At 35.8% G+C, this 25619-nt stretch overlaps 1 protein-coding gene across 8 annotated transcripts in view; it reads left to right on the top strand.

Moving 5' to 3' along the window:
- Positions 1-25619, top strand: part of CFAP20DC (CFAP20 domain containing) — a 350823-nt gene that overhangs the window by 9326 nt on the left and 315878 nt on the right. For 7 of the 8 annotated variants that reach the window (XM_012462831.3, XM_012462830.3, XM_012462834.3 and 4 more), the window contains exon 4: positions 4944-5016. The exons of the other annotated variant lie outside the window; for it this stretch is intronic. In XM_012462831.3, coding sequence (XP_012318254.1) covers positions 4944-5016 — 73 coding nt within the window. The remainder of the gene's footprint in view (positions 1-4943; positions 5017-25619) is intronic. 8 annotated transcript variants of the gene reach the window in all.

Genomic DNA, 25619 nt, shown 5'->3' with positions numbered 1-25619 from the left:
AATGGAAAGATGATGGTTTTAATTGTTTAAAAAACCCAAGAAACAGAAGAATCTTTTAATGTATTTCTTATACAATGCCCTATAATTAAAAATTAATCTGGCTTTTCTATATCATGTGTAACACTGTAACAAATGAAGCAGTTAATGTAGTCTGTCCTGCACTAATGCCTTTAAGGTTAATTATTTGGAATTTTTGATAACAGAAATTTATAGCTGTTTTTACTTATGTAAAACGACCTTCTATGTGAAGTTGGTACGGTTAAATTTAAATTAAATGACATGCCTTGAATAGAGAATTGTCTTTTAATTAACATTTCTAAATTCAATTACCATTATGTATTCCTATTTTAAAAGTAAACATCCACTTTATTTATGCAAACTTGACGTTAGGCACCCTATTGTGTTTCTGACTATATTAGGTAGTATTTGGCATAAAGTTTAGTAATAAAATTAAGTATGTTTAACTTTTCATTTTAAGAAATCATATTTCTGATTTAACTTGTATTTGAGATCTCAAACACAAAATAAAGGAAATTGTGATAGGTGGTATTACTTATCAGACTGTGCGCTTCTCTTTGGCAGGTATCTTCCTGAATCATCTTCTTTGTACCCCTTAGTGCCTGGTACATGGTTGCTGTTCAATAAGTTTGTTAAATTTGCCATATTATGAAACTATGACAATTTGGGTCCTAATTTTTCATTGTAACCAGCTGGCCTTGATAATGAGACTTGAGCAAACCCCTCACCAGCTAAATAAATAAATCCCTGCTGCTCTTCACCCTGGAACATGTTATATAGAGTTGCCCATATGAGAAGCAGCTCTGTCACACATATATCATTTGGAGGGTCTTCAGAGCTTTCTGTTGGAGGCTCATATTTGAAACCATTGTTTTCTCTGCCTGTGGCATCCGAATCAAATGATGTGTCTTGGGGGATTAACATCCCTGAAGCCTGGCATTGTTCTTTTCAGCTGCTCTGGAGGATGAGGTCACCCGTATGAGGTTTCCCCAGCCCTCCTCAGGCCCCCACTTCAGTATCATTTTTATCTTGTCGTGACTTTCTCTGTTTAAAACCCCTCAATGGCTTTGACCTGCCCCTATTTTCCTGAATCCAGTGGACAGTTCTCAGCCCTCACCTTACTTTACATATTAGTAACATATCAGAAAGTTGACAACTCCTTCTTACGTTTTCCTCTCTCATATCCAGGATGTCCATACTCCTAGTTTTCTTCCTGTTTCACTGTTCTTCTTTCTTAGCCTCCTTGTGTAGTTCCTCCTCTTTTCCCCAACTCGACTTAATGTTGCAGTGCCCCTGGACTCACTCCTTGGTACTGTATCTACACATTCCTTTGGTTATCAGCTTCCGGCTCATGAATCTCAATGTCATCTCTGCCTTACTCTAGCTTACATTTCCAACTCAACTTCTCTCCTAAACTCTAGATTTCTGGAATATCATCTTACTTATATGACATTTCTATGTTTGGACAGCTTAAATACAGTATTGTCCAGTGCCTAACTTCTGGTCTTTATTCCTCGAAATTCCTCCTCCTGCAGGCTACCCCGTTTCTGCTGTTAGCAACTTAATCTTTTTAGTTGCTTAGAAAAAAAGGTTTTAAATCAGCTTTGGTTTTTCTTTCTCTTCATTCAGTCTATATAGAAGGTTTTGTTGACACTATGTTTAAAACAGATTGAGAGTCTTATCACTTCTTGGTACCTCCAGTGCTGCTGGTCAAAGCCACCATTATCTCATGCTTGGATTATTGTAGTAACCTTCTAATTGGTCTCCTTGTTTCTGACTTGGCCTCTCTATACAATCTGTTATCAAATTAGCAGCCAGAGTAATACTTTTAAATTTTAAGAAACATAAATCATATTACTACTCCACTAAAAATGTCCCATCTCTCTCAGGTTAAAACCTACAAACCTATAGGACTCTGCAGGATCCAGTGCCTTTCTTAATTCTGACCTATCTCCTATTGCTCTTTTTCTTGTTCATGGTGCTCCAACTATGCATGTACCATTGCCATTTTGAAATGTAGCCCAGTGCACTATCACCTTGGCATGCATGCACGGAATGTACCCTCTACCTAGAGCATTTTTCCCCCAGAATAGACATTCAGTAAATCTTTGTCAAATAAATGAACGAATGTACGAGTGGTTTACCATTGATTTTAGGATGACTTATATTCTTCACATGATCTTCAAGACCCCACATAATTGGATTCATCTCTACTTTGTCAGACCTGTCTCCTGCTACATTTCCTCTTTTGTCTTTCCTAGCAGCCCATTAACCCCTTTTTAGGTTTATCCAATCTACTCCATCCTTTTCCTATGATGGAAAAGGATGGAGTAGATTGGATAAACCTAAAAAACAAATGTTCCGCCAGCAACATTTGTTCCTCTCTCCTACACCCATCCCACTTGCCCAGTCAGTTCCTGTGTATTCATCCCAGTTGAGTTTCAATGCTTTTCCTTCAAGAAAATCTTCACTAATCATCCTCTTCCCCGTCAAGGATATCCTTTCATAGCATCCTGACCTTCTCCTTCATGGAACTAGCATATAAATTTTAAAAGGCAGAGACCATGTATGTTTTATTTACTGCAAAAATTTCAGCATTGAGTCTTGTACATAGTATGTGCTTAGTAATCTTTATTGCGTGATAGACCTAATTTAATCCATATAAATAATTCTATGTGTTGTGAACCTAAATTATTAACCCAGTTTTAAAATATTAACTAGATGATTCTGTTAACCCAGATGAAAAGTAAAAGGGCCCACAAAGGTTTTCTAATTTGCTCAAGGGATGTGGAATAGCCCATAATGAAGGGATAACTGATTCCTGTTTTGTGTGTTGAAGTGGGAGAAAAAATAGGTAGTTTGTTTCTGGAAGACAACAGATTATAAAACTGTAAAAAGCATATTTCAGGAAGAAACTACATTTTTATGAATTTTATTACTTGGTGGACATTTTTTGACAGAATTTCCACATTCAGCATTACTTAGAGTGATTTTTAAATATAGTGTAGACATGAATAGCCAGTTTAAATATACTAAGCCACTGGAAAAGAAAAGTTACTATAGAATTTATTTAGTATCTGACATATAGGATCAGTCTGTGTCAAATGTTAGTAAAGTACTTTTTTTGGTCAGATCATCACCATATGGTATCGTCATATTTCTTTTAATCTTAGAAATGAAGCCTTTTGGAAACTAGGGTTTCTATATGTGAGAAAGTTGAATTACAAAGCTTTCTTTTTATGAGGGTATAATTCTTTTATATCTAAAAATGCTCATAAAAAATGCCCAGTGTGTATAACTCTTTGTGTTTGAAGAGAACAGTGCTGATTCAGTGAGATTTATGACATAAATTAGGGACCTTTTTTAAAGACTGGTTTCACTTATCCTGCTGTTCTCTTAGCTCTATTTACAGATGCCATTGTGCAATGGAAAAATACTGTGTGGCTAATTGATGCAACATGCAAGCGAGATTGATTGAGGATGGTTTATTTAAGTTGGCCTCATTTTGGTATCTCACTTTGCTATTGTAGACCAGAGCTCTGGTTGCCTCACTGGGTTTTCCTGTAAATATGGTAAAATCAGATTTCTAAATAATTTTCTAGGGTCAAAGCCTGTTATCTCCTATTTCTGTTACATTACTTAATCTACTGATGGCTCTCTGGCCATCAGTAAAAGCTATCCCTGTATGTCTGATAAAAATGTTATGCATTTTAAGTAAAAGTTATCCCTGTATGCTTGATAAAAATGTTATCCATATTTGATCAAAGACATTTATTTAGAAAGTAAATTTGGCATAAACATAAGAACTGTTTAAATTGTTCAGGAATATTGCAAAATGGGAGTCATAAACCAGAAGTTCTTTATATAGACTATCCAAAAATGTGTTGTTACTTTAAAATCCCTTAATTTGTTAAACCTACTAGGTTGGAATAATATAAAATAGCATGAGTTTTAGATGAGTTGCCTTTTTTCATCTTTAATCCACATGCTGGTCTGTACTGTTGGCTTTGTAGGAGAGATAAATCAAGACATCTTCATTTTCTACCCAAAGTTCCATAGCAGGAAAATATGTTTGTAAATTGCATGTTTTAGGAAGTGTCATACTAAAAACATCTGTTAAGAGCACCATAATTGAGAGATCAAGCAAAAGTTCAAAACCTAAGAGGAAAGGCATTAGGTGAACAGGTCTGGAGAGGTAATTGATTTTTTAAGCAGTTGTAGACTTAAGCTGTCAAAAGTGCTATAGGGACTGATTTCTCTGCAAATATTTTTAATCCAGATGAAGGTAGTAATAGGGAATAAAAGCTGTCAGTGCTCAGTGAACATTAAATTAATTAAATATATGTTAATTAACAAAAGGTATAAATGAAAATATGTTCCTCTATTAATCTCATTGTGGACACATTTTAAACCATATTAATTAGCTATGGCTCATCAAACCTTCAGTTACAGTTGTCATAATTAGAATTGTTTTTCTTGATCTATTGTTTTTTATTAAGTTGTTTAGTACAGTTAAAACTGCCAGTGAATGAAAATAATTGCCACATGCTTTTATGGCTGCCTCGAAGGGAATCTATAGTTCAATTTTATATGTCTCTGTTGAATGCAGTTCTATGTGTACATTCTCTTGCAACCTAATAAAAATAGTAAATAAAAACTTATTTTAAAAATTTTAATAAAAATTTCACCATGTCCACAGATGGGACTTTGAAAGACAACATTTGTTATGAGTTTGATTTTATTTTCATCAATTTTTTTACTTTCATAATGAGATTGTAATTCATAGATAGTGCTATTGCAGTTCTGCGTATTACCAAAATGTTAGAAGTTTCAGCTTGTTGATGGTATGTGATTGTGTTTGTTTATATGCACATATATATAAATGCTTTGAACATTTGAATATATATTTCCCCCTCTCATTCTAGTTGGATTGATCCAGAGGTTTCTTGTACTTCAGATTTATGTACCCCTGGGACAAGACTTCTCCACCGAATTGCTGTAAGATATACAGAACTTCTTTGAATGTTTTATGTGTATTAGACATTTGATCAATTGAAGCAGTACCAACAACCATTAATTGCAAGTGGCAGTTTTTGCATTAAAGAGCAGTGACTTATATCAAGTCAACATCAAGTAATTAAACTAATTTAATCGTATTTTTTAGATATTACTATAGTCTGTCATTTGCCTAGGGAAAGAAAGCAAATTTCATCTGTTTAAGAAAATATCAAAGGATTATTATTTTGACAATAAGTGACCTATAACTTGAAGAAATAAGTTTCAGATTTGGGTTTGAATGAAGGGTACTGTTATGTTTTGTACTGCCTGATGTTCAAAACTATGGTTGGTATAAAATTGATTGAAATATCTTATTTTAATAATATTTACTTTGTCTAGAAGTATTAGTTCTTTCTGCTTACATATAGACACCTTGCAATATATTTGTTTAAGTAACCATTCTAGATTGTTTAGCAAAAATGAAAAATACAGCCTTTACTCAGTTGAGCTCTCTGTTGTATGATATGTTACTGAGTATGAAAATAACATTTGATTTGTACACTTGCATAGAATTGAGTATTGTTTAAGATTTTATTAATGAATTTATATACTTTAACCATTGCATTTAAGGTATGCTATTTTCTAACTTTTCTTTGTAATTAATAGCTGTCCAAGGTCTGAACTTAGGGATTTTATTTTCCATGCTGGAATAAATGATTTTTCTTATTAATGAAGGTGATTTTATACTACTTTTTCTAAGTAAAAGATGATTTTTTTTTCAGTGACGTAATCAAACACACAATATTTATTAATTATGGCTACATAGTATTCCATGGTGTTTATGTGCCACATTCTCTTTATCCAGTCTGTTATTGATGGACATTTGGGTTCTAAGTCTTTGCTATTGTGAATAGTGCTGCAATAAACATACATGTGCATGTGTCTTTATAGTAGAATGATTTGTAGTCCTTTGGGTATATACCCAGTTATGGGATTGCTGAGTCAAAAGGCATTTCTGGTTCTAGATCCTTGAGGAATCACCACACTGTCTTCCACAATGGTTGAACTAATTTACACTCCCACCAACAGTGTAAAAATGTTCCTATTTCTCCACATCCTCTCCAGCATCTGTTGTTTCCTGACTTTTTAATGATGGCCATTCTAACTGCTGTAAGATGGTATCTCAATGGAGTTTTGATTTGCATTTCTCTAATGACCAGTGATGATGAGCTTTATTTCGTGTTTGTTGACTGCATAAATATCTTCTTTTGAGAAGCATCTGTTCATATCCTTTGCTCACTTTTTGATGGGGTTGTTTGTTTTTTCTTGTAAATATGTTTAAGTTCTTTGTAGATTCTGGTTATTAACCCTTTGTCAGATAGATAGATTGCAAAAATTTTCTCCCATTTCTGTAGGTTGCCTGTTCACTCCAATGAGAGTTTATTTTGTTGTGCAGAAGCTCTTTAGTTTAATTGGATCCCATTTGTCAATTTTGGCTTTTGTTGCCATTGCTTTTGGTGTTTTAGTCATGAAGTCTTTGCCCATGCCTAGGTGCTGAATGGTATTGCCCAGGTTTTCTTCTAGGGTTTTTATGGTTTTAGGTCTTACATTTAAGTCTTTAATCTCTCTTGCGTTAATTTTTGTATAAGGTGTAAGGAAGGGTTCAGTTTCAGTTTTCTACATATAGCTAGCCAGTTTTCCCAACACCATTTATTAAATAGAGAATCCTTTTTCCATTGCTTGTTTTTGTCAGGCTTGTCAAAGATCAGGTGGGTTGTAGATGTGTGGTGTTCTTTCTGAGGCCTTTGTTCTGTTTCATTGGTCTGTATCTCTGTTTTGGTACTAGTACTGTGTTGTCTTTGTTACTGTAGTCTTGTAGTATAGTTTGAAGTCAGATAGCGTAGGGCCTCCAGCTTTGTTCTTTTTTGCTTAGGATTGTCATGGTTATGTGGGCTCTTTCTTGGTTCCATATGAAACTCAAAGTAGTTTTATTCCAATTCTGTGAAGAAAGTAAATGGTAGCTTGATGGGGATAGCATTGAATCTATAAGTTACTTTGGGAAGTATGGCCATTTTCATGATATTGTTTCTTCCTATCCATGAGCATGGAATGTTTTTCCTTTTGCTTGTGTCCTCTCTTATTTCTTTGAGCAGTGGTTTGTAGTTCTTCTTGAAAAAGTCCTTCACATCCATTGTAAGTTGTATTCCTAGGTATTTTATTCTCTTTGTAGCAATTGTGAATGGGAGTTCACTCATGATTTGGCTCTCTGTCTATTACTGGTGCATAGGAGTGCTTGTGATTTTTGCATGTTGATTTTTGTATCCTGAGACTTTGCTGAAGTTGCTTATCAGCTTAAGGAGATTTTGGGCTGAGACGATGGGGTTTTCTAAGTATATAATCATGTCATCTTCAAACAGAGACAATTTGACTTCCTCTCTACCTGTTTGAATACCCTTTATTTCCTTCTCTTGATGATTGCTCTGGCCAGAAGCTCCAATACTATGTTGAGTAGGAGTGGTGATAGAGAGCATCCTTGTCTTGTGCCAGTTTTGAAAGGGAATGCTTCCAGTTTTTGCCCATTCAATATGATATTGGCTGTGGGTTTGTCATAAAGAGCTCTTATTGTTTTGAGATACATTTCATCAATACCTAATTTATTGAGAGTTTGTAGTATGAATAGGTGTTGGATTTTATCTGCATCTATTGAGATAATCATGTGGTTTTTGTCACTGTATCTGTTTATGTGATGGATTACACTGATTGATTTGCGTATGTTGAACCAGCTTTCCATCCCAGGGATGAAGCTGACTTCATCGGGGTGGATAAGCTTTTTGATACGCTGCTAGATGCAGTTTGCCATTATTTTATTGAGGAATTTTGTTTCGATGTTCATCAGGGACAATGGCCTGAAATTTTCTTTCTTTGTTGTGTCTCTGCCAGGTTTTGGTATCAGGATGATACAGGCTTCATAAAATGAGTTAGGGAGGAGTCCTTCTTTTTTTGTTGTTTGCAATAGTTTCAGAAGGAGTGGTACCACTTCTTTGTACCTCTGGTAGAATTCGGCTGTGAATCCATCCAGTCCTGGGCTTTTTTTGGTTGGTAGGCTATTAATTACTGCCCCAATTTCAGAACTTGTTTTGGTATATTCATGGATTTGACTTCTTTCTGGTTTAGTCTCGGGAGGGTGTATGTGTCCAGGAATTTATCCATTTTTTCTAGATTTTCTAGTTTATTGTGCAGAGGTGTTTATAGTACTCTCTGATGGTAGTTAGTATTTCTATGGGCTCAGTGGTGATATCGCCTTTATCATTTCATATCGTGTCTATTTGATTCTTCTCTCTTTTCTTCTTAATCTGGCTGGTGGTCTATCCATTTTGTTAATCTTTTCAAAAAACCAGCTCCTGGATTCATTGATTTTTGAAGGGTTTTTTTGTGTGTCTATCTCCTTCAGTTCTGCTCTGATCTTAGTTATTTCTTGTCTTCTGTCAGCTTTTGAATTTGTTTGCTCTTGCTTCTATAGTTCTTTTAATTGTGGTTTTAGTGTGTTGATTTTAGATCTTTTCTGCTTTCTCTTGTGGGCATTTAGTGCTATAAATTTCCCTCTAAACACTGCTGTAGCTGTGTCCCAGAGATTCTGGTATGCTTTGTCTTTGTTCTCATTGTTTTCAAAGAACTTATTTATTTCTGCTTAAATGTCATTATTTATGCAGTAGTCATTCAGGAGCAGGTTGTTCAGTTTCCATGTAGTTGTGCAGTTTTGAGTGATTTTTCTTAATCCTGAGTTCTAATTTGATTGCACTGTTGTCTGAGAGTCTGTTTGTTGTGATTTCTGTTCTTTCATATTTGCTGAGGAGTGTTTTACTTCCACTTATGTGCTCAATTTTAGAATAAGTGTGATGTGGTGCTAAGAGGAAAATATTCTGTTGATTTGAGGTGGAGAGTTCTATAGATGTCTATTAGGTCTCTTGGTCCAGAGCTGAGTTCAAGTCCTGAACTTATTAATTTTCTGTCTTGTTGATCTGTCTAATATTGACAGTGGGGTGTTAATGTCTCCCACTATTTTTGTGTGTGAGTCTAAGTATCTTTGTAGGTCTCTAAGAGCTTACTTTATGAATCTGGGTGCTTCTGTATTGGGTACATATATATTTCGGATAGTTAGCTCTTCTTGTTGTATTGATTCCTTTACCATTATATAATGCCCTTCTTTGTCTTTTTTGATCTTTGTTGATTTAAAGTCTGTTTTATCAGAGACTGGGATTGCAACTCCCCCACCTTTTTTTTTTTTTTTTTTTTTTGCTTTCCATTTGCTTGTTAAATATTCCTCCATCTTTTCATTTTGAGCCTCAGTGTATCTTTGCATGTGAGATGGGTCTCCTGAACACAGCACACCAATAGGTCTTTAAGCTTTATCCAATTTGCCGGTCTGTGTCTTTTAATTGGGCATTTAGCTCATTTACATATAAAGTTAATATTGTTATGTGTGGATTTGATCCTGTCATCATGATGCTAGCTGGTTATTTTGTTCATTAGCTGATGCAGTTTCTTCCTAGTTTTGATGGTCTTTACAATTTGGTATGTTTTCACAGTGGCTGGTAGCGATTTTTCCTTTCCATATTTAGTGCTTCCTTCAGGAGCTCTTTTAAGGCAGGCCTGGTGGTGACAGAATCTCTTAACATTTGCTTGTCTGTAAAGAATTTTATTTCTCCTTAGCTTATGAAGCTTCGTTTGGCTGGATGTGAAATTCTGGGTTGAAAATTCTTTAAGAATGTTGAATATTGGTTCCCACTCTCTTCTGTCTTGTAGGGTTTCTGCAGAGAGATCCCCTGTTATTCTGATGGGCTTCCCTTTGTGGGTGACCCAACCTTTCTCTCCGGCTGCCCTTAACAGTTTTTCCTTCATTTCAACCTTGATGAATCTGACGATTGTATGTCTTGGGGTTGCTCTTCTCATGGAGTATCTTAGTAGTGGTCTCTGTATTTCCTGAATTTGAAGGTTGGCTTGTCTTGCTAGGTTGGGGAAGTTCTCCTGGATGATATCCTGAAGTGTGTTTTCCAACTTCGTTCCATTCTCCTTGTCCCTTTCCTGTACACCAAATGTAGGTTTGGTCTTTTCACATAGTCCCATATTTCTTGGAGGCTTTGTTCATCCCCTTTAATTCTTTTTTCTCTAATCTTATCTTCATGCTTTATCTTATTAAGTTGATCTTCAATCTCTGATGTCCTTTCTTCTGCTTGATTGATTCAGCTGTTGATACTTGTGTATGCTTCATGAAGTTTAGGTCATTTATGTTCATTTCTAAACTGGTTATTCTAGTTAGCAATTCCTCTAACCTTTTTTCAAGGTTCTTAGCTTCCTTATATTGGTTATAACATGCTCCTTTAGCTCGAAGTTTGTTATTACCCACCTTCTGAAGCATACTTCTGTCATTTCAGCACACTGATTCGGAATGCACAGTTCATTCTGGAATTCACAGCTCCTCATGGCACAGTCCTTCATGGCTTCCCTTGGCTAGGGGAGGTAGTTCCCTGATCCCTTGTGCTTCCCGGGTGAGGTGACACCCCATCCTGCTTTGGCTCACTCTCTGTGGGCTGTACCCACTGTCTAACCAGTAATGAGATGAGCTGGGTACCTCAGTTGGAAATGCAGAAATCACTTGCCTTCTGCATTGATGTCACTGGGAGCTACAGACCAGAGCTATTCCTATTCAGCCATCTGGCCACAGACCTTGTAAAAGATGATTTTTATACTACTTTTACTAAGTAAGTTTGGTACAAACTAATAAGAAAGAAGAACTATCTTAATAAAATGAGAGTAACAAATTCAGGGTTATTCATTTCTTTTAGTTTATATGAATTTAGATATTAATGGTTTGTTCACATGTTGTTAACATACGAATTTTAGCTACCAATATATAATCTTGTCTTCTTGGGTGATAAAGGATAGATAGTACAATTTATACCTTTGTTTTATTCAACCTTAAACCTCAGTAAACTTTTTACTAAGATCTTCTTTTATCATCTGCCATGGTCATCAGGTTTCTTTAAAATAGATCTTAGAGTAACAGGACCAAAGCATTATTTGGTGCACTCATGTATCACTTTCTGGTTCTGCAGAAAATGCATTTTCAAGACTCCAAAGACATTCTAAAGGTAGAGGGGATCACACAAAGCTTTATTTTAAGTGTAAGGAAAAATGGTTCCTGCCAAATGGAAGAAGGTAAATTATATTTTATTTCTAAGGTTTTTAAGCTCCTTAAAAACCCGCAGAATCCCATCTAGGCCTGCTTATTCTTCTGATCTCCCTATCAGAAGCAGTGGTGAGGGTGCTACTAGTTGGCCTTTTGATGAAAGTTGTCTAAGACACTTGGCTGAGCCTTAGAACAGAATCTTTTGACAATGAGCCCTCTTTTTCTATGCAAAATTAAGCTTCGTTTGTGCCCCCAAACGCTAGAGCTTATTGCTTTACCCAGGGCAATATCTGTCTTAACTAATTTAATAAAACTTTAAGCTTTAATTATTGAGAAATCAACAAGTATCTTAGGTTTAACTTAGTCCTAGCAGGAGAGTAGTTGATATCAAGTAAACCTGATGACTTTGTTATTACCTTATTACTGATGCTCTTGGCCTATTTAAGGATAGGAAAACATTTCAAGGGGTGTTGGGGATAATGACTATACTTTGAATTCAGTTGACTATAGTAATAGATTCCTTTGTTCTCATATCTACATGGACAAACATTTGGATTTTCCAAATGGTTTGTTTTATAGTTTTAACAAAATAAATACTTTATGGATATTTTATTAAAATTATTAAATAACATGGAGAAGATATTCTCTCTCCTGACATTGGGAATTTATCAGATTGTAAAAAAATATTCTATGTATTTGAATTTGTTGCTGATAGACAATAAAAATATAGTGCTGTTTTAGGAAGTAATGACTGAGATGATGTTTTTACAAGAAGGCAAGTGGAATAACAAGTGTGGGTCTGTTTCTATGCATTGCTGCACTGATTTTTTTTGTTTTATTTTTTTTTTTTTCTTAAATAAAAGGGCTTTCTTTCAGCACCCTCAGTGTTTCACTGTGTTTCTGGCAGCATAGCTCTAGGCTATTTTAAATAATACATTTCTCTAACAAGCTTGGAAAGTCACATAACAAAAAGGTATCTGGCTTCTAAAATTTTTCATTGTCAGAATGAGAGAGGCATTTTGTTTCACAAAGATACGTTTATACATCAAGAAGTTTTTATAAGTGGAGTCTTGCCAGCTGGTTTACGAATTTAGTCATCATTTCTTCAGCATCTTTCTGTGTCTCCCATGCCCACTGGATGAGTAGACTGCTAAGGAGGAGGTTATGCATATGGGGTAGTTGGGGCTTGAGAACCAACAACAGCTCTGCTCAAGGAATTACTCGTTCATTCAGTCAACAGGTAATTAAATTCCTCTTATTTTCAGGCATTGTGTTAGGTACGGGGGATTTGATATACCTTGAATCTGTATAATTCTCCCCATACTTGCTACTACCCTCCTAGTCCCAAACCACTATCACATGTGCTTGCCCGACTGTTAGAGCTTCCCAGTGGACTTGCAGCTTCTTCTCTTGTCCTCTTTAATTCTAGTCTCCACACTGCAGTAGAGTGATATTTCTAAAAAGCAACTGAAGTTCCTATTGAACTGAGGATAAACTCCTAATGCCCAATACTTCTGGGTACTCTGGTCTCACTTCTCCCTTCTCATCTCATACCACTCGCTCTGCTGAGAGCTCACAATTTGGCTGCCAGGCTGCTTCTTTCCTTCCTCAAGCACCAGGTAAAGTCTCTTCTTAGGGTCCTGTGCACCATGGTTTCTGTCCTCTTCTGTTTGTCTGGCTAACTCCTCCTCATCCTCCTCATCTCAGCTTAAGTGTTCTTTCTTCAGAAAGCCATTTTATGATTTTCCCCCAGCTAAATGAGGTTCATCTCTTCTGCCTTTTCTAGCACCCCTTTCTTTTCCTTCGTTTTTACTGTAACAGTTTATAATTATTTTATGTTTATTTAATTACCTGTCTTTTTGGGTGGACTTCAGGTTCCATGAGAACATGGAGCCTGTTCTATTCAACTTGATATCCCAGCACTCAACACAAGTCATGACGTATAATAGGCTCTGAAATACAGACATGTAGGCAGAAGGATGGGTAGACTAATGAATGAAGAGAGAAGCAGCACCCAGTCTCTATCCTCAGAGAGTTTACTCTTAGTGTGAAAGATCCATTAAAAGAAATTCACAAACATATTGATGAATGTTATGATGACATGAGAGCAAGATCTGTGAGGACATGTGGCATATTAGGGAGAAGTAAGAGTATAGGCTGCAAACTGGACAGATCTGTAGGCAAATTCTGCTTTACCTCTGTGGGATTTTGGGCGTATTACTTAACCTGCCTCACCCTATGAGGTGAGAGTAATAATACTTACCTCACAGGCCTGTCATAAGCATTAAATGAGAAAACTAACATAAAGTAATAATAATGGCAAATATTAAACACTTATGATAAATCATCATTGTTCTAAGCAATTTAATTGTTTTAGCTCAGTTAATCCTCAGAATTAGCCTGGATGGTAGTCATAATCATTACCTCTATTTTATCATTTGAGGGAACTGAAACCCAGAAAGGATAAGGAACTTGCCAGAGGTTATAGATCTACTAACTCTTAGAGCCAAGATTCAAACATGTAGTCTAAATCTATAACCTGTGTTCTGCATCTTCTTGCCACACTGCCTTACTTGTAAATATTGTTATTTTTCTATTTGACTATACATATATGCATAAGTAGTGGATATATGGTAAATATTTTATTTGAATCTTAGTATAAGTTGAAAGAGCTAAGCCTTTTATATCTTCTCAAGGGACTTCTCATAAGACAGTTTTGTCTGTAGAGTTTTAGGAAGGAAAGGTCTTTCATGCTGAGATATTTCTGTCTTTACCTTTTTAAGAGATAAATGCCTGAGAATTAAAGGAAGGAGTTTACTCAACTCTATTTTTTTGTTTTAGCATTTTGCATCCCAAATATGATGAATTCATTTTAGACTTTTTAAAATGAAAACTAAGAAACAGCATTACCTCTTCTTTATTGATTCCTGTGTAGACCTCTTTTTTCTTTAAAATCTAAAAATTATATTATTTAGGATCATACACCTGTGGATAAGGTTGTTTCAGAACTTCATGACCTGATCAGCAATTATCTAAGCACATTACATTTTGCATGTGGGGTAAAGGGAGTGTTTAATGTACTAACATATAGTAAGGTGAGCAATGAAGTAACAGAATTCTCTCATTTTTAGAGTCAAGATGTCAACCCACAAAAGACTTCCTTGCTTTTTACAAAAGTCATCTTGACTTGCTTATTTCATAATATTAGTTGCAGTTTTCTTTTCTGAAATATTTTAGTGTAACTGTGTCTTAACGGTTTCACTTGAAGGTAAATGATTGAATAAACAACAGGTTTTTAAAAATTCTTTTATCTTTGGTGTCTTCCCAACTGCATCATCAAGGCAGTGGGAGGCCAGTGGCTCCCCTGTGTGGTTTGCTAAGTGTTCAGAGCCTGGGGGCAGACATCTGGTGCACAGGAGGAACACCATGAACCTGAGCTCTTAGAAAAGAACCAACTGCATCTTGAAATAGAAATTCATTTTCCTCTATTTGATGCTGCCAATCACACTAAATGACTCTGGAATATTATATTTTTGACAAGAATTATATTCATTTTCTGAATATCGTTGAGCTGCGTTAATTCCTTTTTCTATCCTGATTTTGTCATTATCTCAATGAATTTTGAGAGACATTTTGTACTGTTATGCCTCTAGTGAATTGACATTATTTTTCTCCTTTTCATGCAGCTCAGTGAGTGCTTTTTCAATAAATGAGTTGAAAACACTCTGAGAGCCTGTGATGGGCATCATGTGCTGTTTGGAGAGGTTAGGATTCTTAGCCCATGGGTCGTGGAGAATATTATTGCTATGTACAAGTTTTCATGTGTTGAGCCCTTAGCTGTTTAAAATACTGCTTGCATTTGGAATCTGATAAAGGTTGAATGTAAAAGTTAAATTCTTTAAAAAAGAAAAAAAAAACCCTAAAAGTATACCTAGTCCTTACAAATTTTAACTGATCCTTTGTGATCCTTGCATTATTCAGAATTTGAAATTGTATCTGAATGGAGTTTGATGATTTTAACCTGGAATTCAATACAGAATTTATGATGCTCATTCCAGAGTTTTTGTTTTTTCTTTTGCTCTGGTTCCTAGTTATGTGGCTTTGGACTCAACACTTTAATTTGGTGTTTCCATTTCCTCACAGCAAATGGTAATGTGAACTCTTTTATTTTAATGGCCAGAGTTAATTGAAGACATTGGTCTTTTTCTAAGAATTTTAGGAAGTTTAGGTGCACATAGGCCTCAAAGCTTCCTTTTTCATTTCTATAATATGGAAAATTGGACATCCTTCCAAACAGAGCTTTAGCCTCAAGCTAATTTAACGAAAGTTACTCTTAGGTTACTTTTTTCTGTACCTTTTTACCAGTGAGATAGAAAAAGAGGTCAGAAAATAAATCTAGTAGAAGTTTCAGATTCTTTTACCCTATTGAATTTTGCTCCTGCCTTTCCTTCTTCAGTGACATCGGAGACAGTAGCCTCCATTGAAACTTTAAACTAAGTAAAGTGAATGTGGCCTCACAGCTGCAGATCTGATCTTTTCATATGTCATCTATCTTCTCCAGCCTCTTTAAAGCCACTGGAATTGAGAGAATACCTAAATTTGATATCTTTGGGTCACGATGACATTAGTGAGAGCTTTTGAGATTGTATCCATTTAACCATGCACAACTCTTCCTGTGGAACATTTGCTTTCTTATCTTTTGATCATTCAGTTCCTTCCTTTAAAGAAAATAGTGGTTGCTTTCTAGCTTTTTAAGTTATTTATAAAAGAGATGTTAACCAAATGCCAAATAATTACTGTGTTAACCAGTGAAATCTTTTATGTCACCAAGGGAATACATCTCTAAACTATGTGTTGAGAACTAGACAACAAGAATGACCAGTAGTAGCTCTTTTTTAAACTAGAAGTACACTAAAGTAGTAATAACATTTCATTAATATTTTGAATGCATCTCATGGCTAATTTCAATTTCTATTTTTTCTTTTTAAAATCATCAGTATTTAAATCTCATTATTTTAATTATGTCAAATTAAATGTACTTGCATAATCAGTATATTTTGTTATATGCATTAGTAAAGGGAGCACTTTAAGATCTTTTGCATACTGACTTTCTTAATATATTAAATTTGCATGCCTTAAAATAGGTTTTATGTGGAAGTTTTTGATAACATATGTGGTAGGTATATAAATCAGATACATATTGTTTATTAAACATGTGTTTATGAAAAGTTTTTTTTCTGTTTCTTAGTTTGGTTCATTTTACTTTTCTAAATTATTTTTACAATACTCTAAACAAACTAGATGCATGTTCAAAGTGAAAAGAAAAGAAAAAATGCACATATACAAATATTTGGAAGTGTTTTTACTATGTAAAACAAAATAATAAAAGGCCTTACATTTGTTCAAGCACTGTGCAGTTACATGATTGCCATATCAATTATCAGGGCACAAGTCAGGGTCCTGTGATTGGGCAGATTATAGGCTTGGGAGTTACTGGCTCTGCCACTTATTAGCATGGTGACCTGGGACAAGTTGCTGACCACCTTTGTATGTCTAAGCCTCAAGCCTCATCTATGCAATGGGGTTGATTTTTATATGTATTTTTTGGGTAGTTAAGAGGGTTAAATTCAATAATGCCAAATTCTAAGTGCACGGTAGGTTTTAATTTATAATTTTTATATTCTTTAAATATAGATAAGAGTATAGTGCTACTGAAATTTTAAATTGTTCTTCTGAACCATTTTGTGACAAGTTGAGCATGTCTGCTTTGCATGTGAAATTTTCATGCTACTTGTCCCTAAAGACAGATGGAAAAGTAGCTTTTCCTTGGAAGCCTGCTTGACTATTCACTTATGCAGGTTTTCTATCTGGAAAGAAATGATTGGCATAAATATGAAGAAAAAAGCGATTACTGTTGTTTTGGTGTACATACTAGTTATTTATTTAAAAGACAACTGTAAGAAGTCCTGGCATCAGAATCTTGGTATGAAGGGAGTTACAGGTGACCAGACCAACTGTAGAACTATAGATAGAAATGTTCAACTGTGAAGAAGCAGGAACTGGGAAAAATAAACAGGTAGACTTCCAATGATTTAAGGCATAATACACAGAGCTTTCCCATTTTCCGCTGCCCCTGTTTGCCTTCACTAACAGTGATCATTGAAGACAATTCACAGCAAATCACAGATCCTCCAAATGCACTCCCTTTTTTGATATGGCAGTGCCATGTAGATATGTTTCTTGATGGCATATGTAGCTCACTTATTTTTCTTTGGTCAGGAGAAATGTCTACTCTGGTTTGGTTCTTTTTCCCTTTCACTGTATTTCATTTTTATTCTGGTAGTTAATTAAATTTCTTGTTAGCAATTAAAGTGTTTCATGGAGTCTCATGAAGTCATTTGGCCTTGATAAGTTGGCTAGTTGTAAATACAAGAAGTATCCTCCTATGGGAAGGGCTAGTATCTCTAGGCTTCCTAATTTCTGTAGTTTTTTTTTTTTTTTAATCATAAATTGTGAAGTTTCTGATTTGGATGTTAAAATATCTTATATTCTGGATTCATAAAAATAGCTACTAGAAGGGCCTACATGTAGTAAATTAAGAATATATCTTACAGTAGCACTTACACATATCTGTTACGGCATTTATTACATAATGGTCTTATTATTTAGACAGCTCAACAACCAACTCTCCACCTCCAAATAGACCATGCGATCTCGAGGGGCCACAGCAATTAGATACCAATGAGGCTGCAGTTGAATTTTCCATTTCTAAGCCCCATTTGTAAAAGACATTGCCCAGATATTCCAATAGACATCAGTAGAGATCACTGGACTTTAGATTGGTTACAGAGACCTAATCCTGATATAGTACCTGGCATGGTAGTGTGTGATCAGTAAATGTTAATTTCCTTCTTTCAGTAGTTTTCTAATTCTTTGCATTATTAGACTTCCCTTAATTTGACTTCAGTTTGTTCTGTGATATACTATTTTTGGGAGACAGAGTGAAGATATGGGTGGCTTAAACTTGGTAAGATAGTAATACATTTAGAATTTCCATTCATAGAAAATGAGTTTTGGAGCTACCTAGAGTTAATTAAAAATTATGCGGTCCATTGCTTTTTAAACACTTCTGAATCCCCTCTGTTACTTCAAACAAAACAATTTCATCCTCCCTTTTTTCAATCTTGTATACATTTTGGGATGAAAATGTTTATATGTTTTATGTAAACAGAGGATGTCATTGCTCCCTCAAAAGGTTGAAATCAACTGATATGGTTCAACCTTTTTTTTAAATTTTGTGTGTGTGTGTGTGTGTGTGTGTGTGTGTGTGTATTATTTATTGTACTTTAGGTTCTGGGGTACATGTGCAGATCATGGAGGATTGGTGCATAGATACATACATGGCAATGTGGTTTGCTGCCTCCATCCCCACTTCACCTATATCTAACATTTCTCCCCATGTTATCCCTCCCCAACCTCCCTGCCCCCCACTGTCCCTCCCCTAGTCCCCCCCAACAGACCCCAGTGTGTGATGCTCCCCTCTCTGTGTCCTTGTGTTCTCATTGTTCAACACCTTGCTGTGAGTGAGAACATGCAGTGTTTGATTTTCTGTTCTTGTGTCAGTTTGCTGAGAATGATGGTTTCCAGATTCCTCTATGTCCCTACAAAGGACACAAACTCATTGTTTTTTATGGCTGCATAGTATTCCATGGTATATACGTGCCATATTTTCCTTGTCCAGTCTATCATTGATGGGCATTTGGGTTGGTTCCAGGTCTTTGCTATTGTAAACAGTGCCACAATGAACATACGTGTGCATGTGTCTTTATAATATAACAATTTATAATCCTTTAGATATATACCCAGTAACGGGATTCAACCTTCATTTTAAAACTGGGTAATAATACATAGTCAGATAAAGCTTATATTTCAGTTTTCAACCACATTTAAATTCTGTGTTTTGAGGTACTCTAATATTTGTTTTTACTTTTTAAATGATCAGTATTTGAATTTTAAGTTTTAGATTTTGGTCTTAGGCAGCCTGGGTCCATGGGGAAAAACATCAGGATTTCCTGTAGCCCAGGCTTCTTTATCCAGTTGCCCCACCAAGTTGGTGGTCACTGGGCACCCGAGGCTTCTGGATCTGATCTGAGGCACCTCTCCCTCCATAATTCATTCCACTCCTCCTCCTTGCCATAGCCACCTTGATTGCTGAGCACCTGACAAGCTTTCATGCCTTTGGCTCAAGTTTTTCATCCAACCTAATCCCATTCTCTCCACTTTTTGAACCCTAATCATTCTTTAAGGTCAAACTCAAATGCATTATATTTCATAAATACTTCCCATATCCTCCAATAGTAGTAACGTCTTTGCTTCCTCTGTCTTCTCATAATTGTGCACATGGTTACTTTGAGGGCAGGTACTACATCTTGTCATCATTGTAATCCCTACAGAACTTAGAAGAATTCTCTGTGCATGGTTGGTCCTCAGTAGTGCTTGTTATATTGTATTGTACTGAAGTGTGTTGATAACACTGTCAGTGTTGTTCTTTGATTAGAAAAAGACAGGAAAACAAAAAAAGAAACAAGAATTAGAGTAGAAAGCAGTTGAACGGGACTAAGAAAGTGTTCTGCTTTCATTTTCTCAATTCTTAGTTCTTGGAAGACTAATGACTAGGCCTTAATTTAATGTTTTAATTTCCTCTGTCATGTATAAAGTGCATTTCTCTCCACCACAACTCTACTGGCAGGATGGTAACTATATTAAAGAACAAGTAAAGGCAGAAGAATTTAGATAATGAATGAATTTTCTTAAAATGGTCATGTTGGTAGTATATTTAAGTAAACATTTTCAAGGCTGTACTAAAGCTGTAGAACACCACAATTGGCTCTTAGATAAAAACTCTGAGTTTGAGTATAAGCCTGTAATAGAACTCCCCAAAGACAACTTTAATTAAAACCAAGTAGTCTTCCCTTGTTTATTAGAACACATTAGTGATCTTTGTTTTATGTCATTTCATATTAGAAAGATATTATAATAAACTATTTCAAACAAAGGCAATAATGTGAAATTCTCAGTATAGTAAGTGACAATAATGTGAAATTCTCAGTATAGTAAGTGGTTGGTTGCATTTATTAGCAGTAAGTAGGAACAACCTTTCTGTTTCATGTACATAGACATTACCATTCTCTTTTCTTTAAGGTTAAATGCTATTGATCTATAACTTGGAAAGTAAAATCTCTCTTAGCATTATTTAAAACCATATGTGATTATTGATAAGCTATAAACAATGATTTGAAATAAATATACAAATTCACTGTATTTAGAAACTGATATGTTAGCATAAATTTTTAAAAAGCTTTAGCAGCTCAATTCTCTATCATAGAGAATCTACAAATCTTATCCAATTCCCTGTTTTTTGTAGGAAAAATCCTGAAACCCAGAAAAGGGATGTGACATCTCTCAGGATGCAGTTTCTTAGTGGCAAAACCAGGACGAAAGTTCTGGACTTCTGACTCTCTAGCCTCTTCTCTTGATATCTTTGCTGCCTTTTCGTGCTTGAGTTGCACAAAGGTGAACAACATGTATTATGATTTTATGATCATGGTTTCTGACACTTCTAAAAAATGAATTTATTTCTGCAAGTACTTTGGACTCTCAACTGCAGAAGGTTAATTCTGTTATGATATCCCAGGTTTCTAGTCCTCCCTTACTCCTCCCCTTCAAAAATCAAAGAAATAATATTCTTTGCTTGGGTCAGGATTAGCAAGACAAAAAAACAAAGCAATTTACTTTAATGATCATTTGATTGTTAAAGTCAGAAATCTGTTTAAATTATTTCAAGTAAAAAAAAAATGTACTGGAAGAACATGGAGAGATCTTAAGGAACCCAGCTGCAAAAGTTGTACAACCCTCGTGGGAGGTGAGAGTTGTCAACAGTTTCTCTGTCTGTCTCTCTCTCTTTCTCCGTCTCTCTCTCTCGCAGCTGCTCTCATCTCTCATTTTGTTTATAAGTCTGCTTCTCAGTTCTTCTGTTTCATCCTGCAGACCAGCTTTCTCTGATTGTTTGCCGTTGTGCATATGGACAATAATGGCTACCAGTACATCACTCTATGACCCTACAAGTCCATTTCCCATCACTGTGTGATCAGGTCCAGTCTGTGTGTCTGCTGGTTCAGAGATTTGAAATAATAATCAGGATTGGTCCTTGGCCAATCACTGGTTTTAAGCTAAGTGCTCTAAAGCTGGTTTCAATTTTAGAGGTTGTAAGCTGGAGCAGATTCCCTAAGAACGCAGTGTAGGTAGGGTGGGCAAATGGACTGATACATCCAATCCTCTGCTCCTTTATTATAGATGCTTGACAGTCACCTTAGAACTTCTTTCTCTCTCAGTCACTTGCCAGTGATGTCTACAGATATTCCTGAGCCCCTCTAATGGCATTCATGGGTAAGTGGTTACCGAAATTTTTCATAATAATCAGATCTGTTATACTTTGATGCCACTCTTGTCCTAAGTCATGTACTTTATTCACCTGGAACCCTAAGGCGATCTTAATGGTACCATCTAAATTGTCTTAATTTAGATGCTCTATGCAGTCATTTAAGCACTAAGCTACAATTCTTCAGTGTTTTTCTAGCTAAATAATAACACTGATTAGAATGGTTGGGTTTATTGAACATCTGTAATACATTAGGCCAAGGAACCTGGGCTGCTTCCATCTTCCATCTAGGACCTCAGAGTCCTCTACTGTATCCTCTATATCTGGTCAGCAAGCAAAAGAAGAGAGAGCCTTCCCAAACATGGGAAGATTTTTGGGGTCACAAATATAAAGCTCTATTTGCCAGGTTTGCTAAGATGGTTTATAAAATTTCATACATAGCTGTCTCACATTACCTGAGAGCTACAAGTAGGCTGCAGCTCTGCTTTATCTATAGCGTGTCTATGTATCTAGTCTGTGTCTTCTCATTCCAGAACCTGGATAGAACAAACAGTTCCTATGTGGGACATAGTGTCCATAAGGTGAGAGCAGAAAAGCAGGAGTCTGAGCAGAACCACACAATTGAATTTAAAGTTTCTCCTCATATATGTGGCACATATTGCTTCTCCTTGCATTCACTGGCCAGCCCAGTTAACACGGCCAAGCCTAGAGTCAACAGGGCAGGGATGTATTCAGTCTCCTATGTGAAAGGGAGATAGCAAATAACCGTGAACAGTGATAATCTACTATAAACACACACACACACACACACACACACACTATTTCATGCAATTATCACAGCACTCTTAAAAGTGGATATTATCACTATTACACAGTTTATTAATTTAACAAATATATATGAGCACCTATTGTGTTCTAGATCCTGTGCTCTTGAGTAAATAAGAGTCAAGTAAGGACCCTCCTATCCTTGCCTCTTATGCATTGGTAATATGGGTTTATTTTATTTAAAATGTTATGACTCTCAGTTATACTTTATTGTAAAACAAACAATTCTCAAACTCTGGGATCAGGATCCCTCTGCACTCTTAAAAAATATTGAGAGCCCAGTGATGATGAGCTTTTTTTTTTTCATATGTTTGTTGGTTGCATAAATGTCTTCTTTTGAAAAGTGTCTGTTCATATCCTTTGCCCACTTTTTGATGGGGTTGTTTGTTTTTTTCTTGTATATTTGTTTAAGTTCTCTGTAGATTCTAGATAGTAGCCATTTGTCAGATGGGTAGATAGCAAAAATTTTTTCCCATTCTGTTGGTTGCCAGTTCACTCTATTGATAGTTTCTTTTGCTGTACAGAAACTCTTAAGTTTAATTAGATCCCATTTGTCTATTTTGGCTTTTGTTGCCATTGCTTTTGATGTTTTAGTCATGAAGCCCTTGCCCAAGCCTATGTCCTGAATGGTATTGCTTAGGTTTTCTTCTAGAGTTTTTATGGTATTAGGTCTCATGTTTAAATCTTTAATCCATCTAGAATTAATTTTTGTATAAGGTGTAAAGAAAGGATCCAGTTTCAGCTTTCTGCATATGGCTAGCCAGTTTTCCCAACACCATTTATTTAATGGGGACTCCTTTCCCCATTGCTTGTTTTTGTCAGGTTTGTCAAAGATCAGATGGTTGTAGTTGTGTGACGTACTTTCTGAAGCCTCTGTTCTGTTCCATTGGTCTTTATCTCTGTTTTGGTACCAGTATCATGCTGTTTTGATTACTGTAGCCTTATAATATAGTTTGAAGTCACATAGCGTGATGCCTCCAGCTTGTTTTTTTTTTGCTTAGGATTGTCTTGGCTATGTAGGCTCTTTTTTGGCTCCATATGAAGTTTAAGGTGTTTTTTTCCAATTCTGTGAAGAAAGTCATTGGTAGCTTGATGAGGATATCATTGAATCTATAAATTACTTTGGGCAGTATGGCCATTTTTACGATATTGATTCTTCCCAACCATGAGCATGGGGTGTTTTTCCATCTGTTTGTGTCCTCTCATATTTCCTTGATCAGTGATTTGTAGTTCTCCTTGAGGAGGTCCTTCACTTCCGTTGTTAGTTGTATTTCTAGGTATTTTATTCTCTTTGTAGCAGTTGTGAATGGGAGTTCACTCATAATTTGACTCTCTGTCTAGTATTGGTGTATGGGAATGCTTGTAATTTTTGCACATTGATTTCATCCTAAGACTTTGCTGAAGTTGCTTATCAGCTTTAAGGAGATTTTTGAGCTGAGACAATAGGATTTTCTAAATATACAATCATGTCATCTGCAAACAGGAACAATTTGATGTCCTCTCTTCCTATTCAAATACCCTTTATTTCTTTCTCTTGCCTGATGGCCCTAGCCAAAAGTTCCAATACTATGTTGAATAGGAGTGGTGAGAGAGGGCATCCTTGTCGTGTGCCAGTTTTGAAAGGGAATGCTTCCAGTTTTTGCCCATTCAGTATGATATTGGCTGTGGGTTTGTCATAAATACCTCTTATTATTTTGAGATGTGATCCATCGATGCCTAGTTTATTGAGAATTTTTAGCATAAAGGGCTGTTAAATTTTGTCAAAGGCCTTCTCTGCATATATTGAGATAATCATGTGGCTTTTGTCTTTGGTTCTGTTTATGTGGTGGATTACATTTATAGATTTGTGGATGTTGAACCAGCCTTGCATCCCTGGGATGAAGCTGACTCGATTGTGATGGATAACTTTTTGATGTGCTGTTGGATTCAGTTTGCCAGTATTTCATTGAAGATTTTTGTATCAGTATTCATCGTGGATATTGGCCTCAAATTTTCTGCTTTTACACTGTTGGTAGGAGTATAAATTAATTCAACCACTGTGGCAATCCTATTACTGGGTATATACCCAAAGGATTTTAAATCATTCTTTCATAAAGACACATGCACATGTATGTTCATTGCGGCACTGTTTACAATAGCAAAGACTTGGAACCAACCCAAATGCCCATCAATGATAGACTGGTTAAAGAAAATGTGGTACATATACACAGTGGAATACTATGCAGCCATAAAAAAGGATGAGTTCATGTCTTTTGTAGGGACATAGATGAAACTGGAAACCATCATTCTCAGCAAACTGACACAAGAACAGAAAACCAAACACTGCATGTTCTCACTCATAAGTGGGTGTTGAACAATGAGAACACACGGACACAGGGAGGGGAACATCACACACCAGGACTTGGTGCGGTGGGGGTCTAGGGGAAGAATAGCAGAGGGTGGGGGTATTGGGGAGGAATAGCATTGGAAGAAATACCTAATGTAGATAATGGGGCAATGGATGCAGCAAACCACCACCATGGCACATGTATACCTATGTAACAAACCTGCGTGATTGGCACATGTACTCCAGAACTTGAAGTATAGTTAAAAAAAAAAAAAGAAAGAAAAGGAAAAAAGAACATTGAGAGCCCAAAAGAGCTTTTCTTTATGTGGGTTGTAGCTCAATATTTACCATGTTGGAAATTAACACTGAATAGTGTAAAAGATGTTTATTATATAGAAATAATAATAAATCCATGTCATGTTAGCATAAATACCTATAAAAACCTATACATAAAATATCTCTATTTTCTAAAATTAGTGGAGAGTGACATTATTTTACATTTTTGCGAATCTTTTTAACATCTCACTAAATATTTAGAAGACAGGTAGATTTTCTTATCTGCCTCTAATTCAGTCTGTTGTATATAATACATCATGTCACCTTTTGAAAAACTCCACTATATGCTGTGAGGGAATGAGAGTGAAAAACAAATAACATGTTAGTATTGTTATGAAAATGGTTTTGACCTCACTGAGTTCCTGAAGGGATCTTGGAGACCCTCAGCCATCCCCAGACTACCTTTTGAGGATCAAGAATCCCTTAACTACATTTTGAAAACTGCTAAAGTATACACTAAAAGCAAATACATGACATTCTCACTTAATACA

Source organism: Aotus nancymaae, unplaced genomic scaffold (assembly GCF_030222135.1).
Source record: "Aotus nancymaae isolate 86718 unplaced genomic scaffold, 86718_ANA_hifiasm-v0.15.2.pri h1tg000067l, whole genome shotgun sequence".
Taxonomy (NCBI): Eukaryota; Metazoa; Chordata; class Mammalia; order Primates; family Aotidae; genus Aotus; species Aotus nancymaae.
The sequence above is the reverse complement of the archived record's forward strand: the minus strand, read 5'-3'. Positions and strand labels throughout refer to the sequence as shown.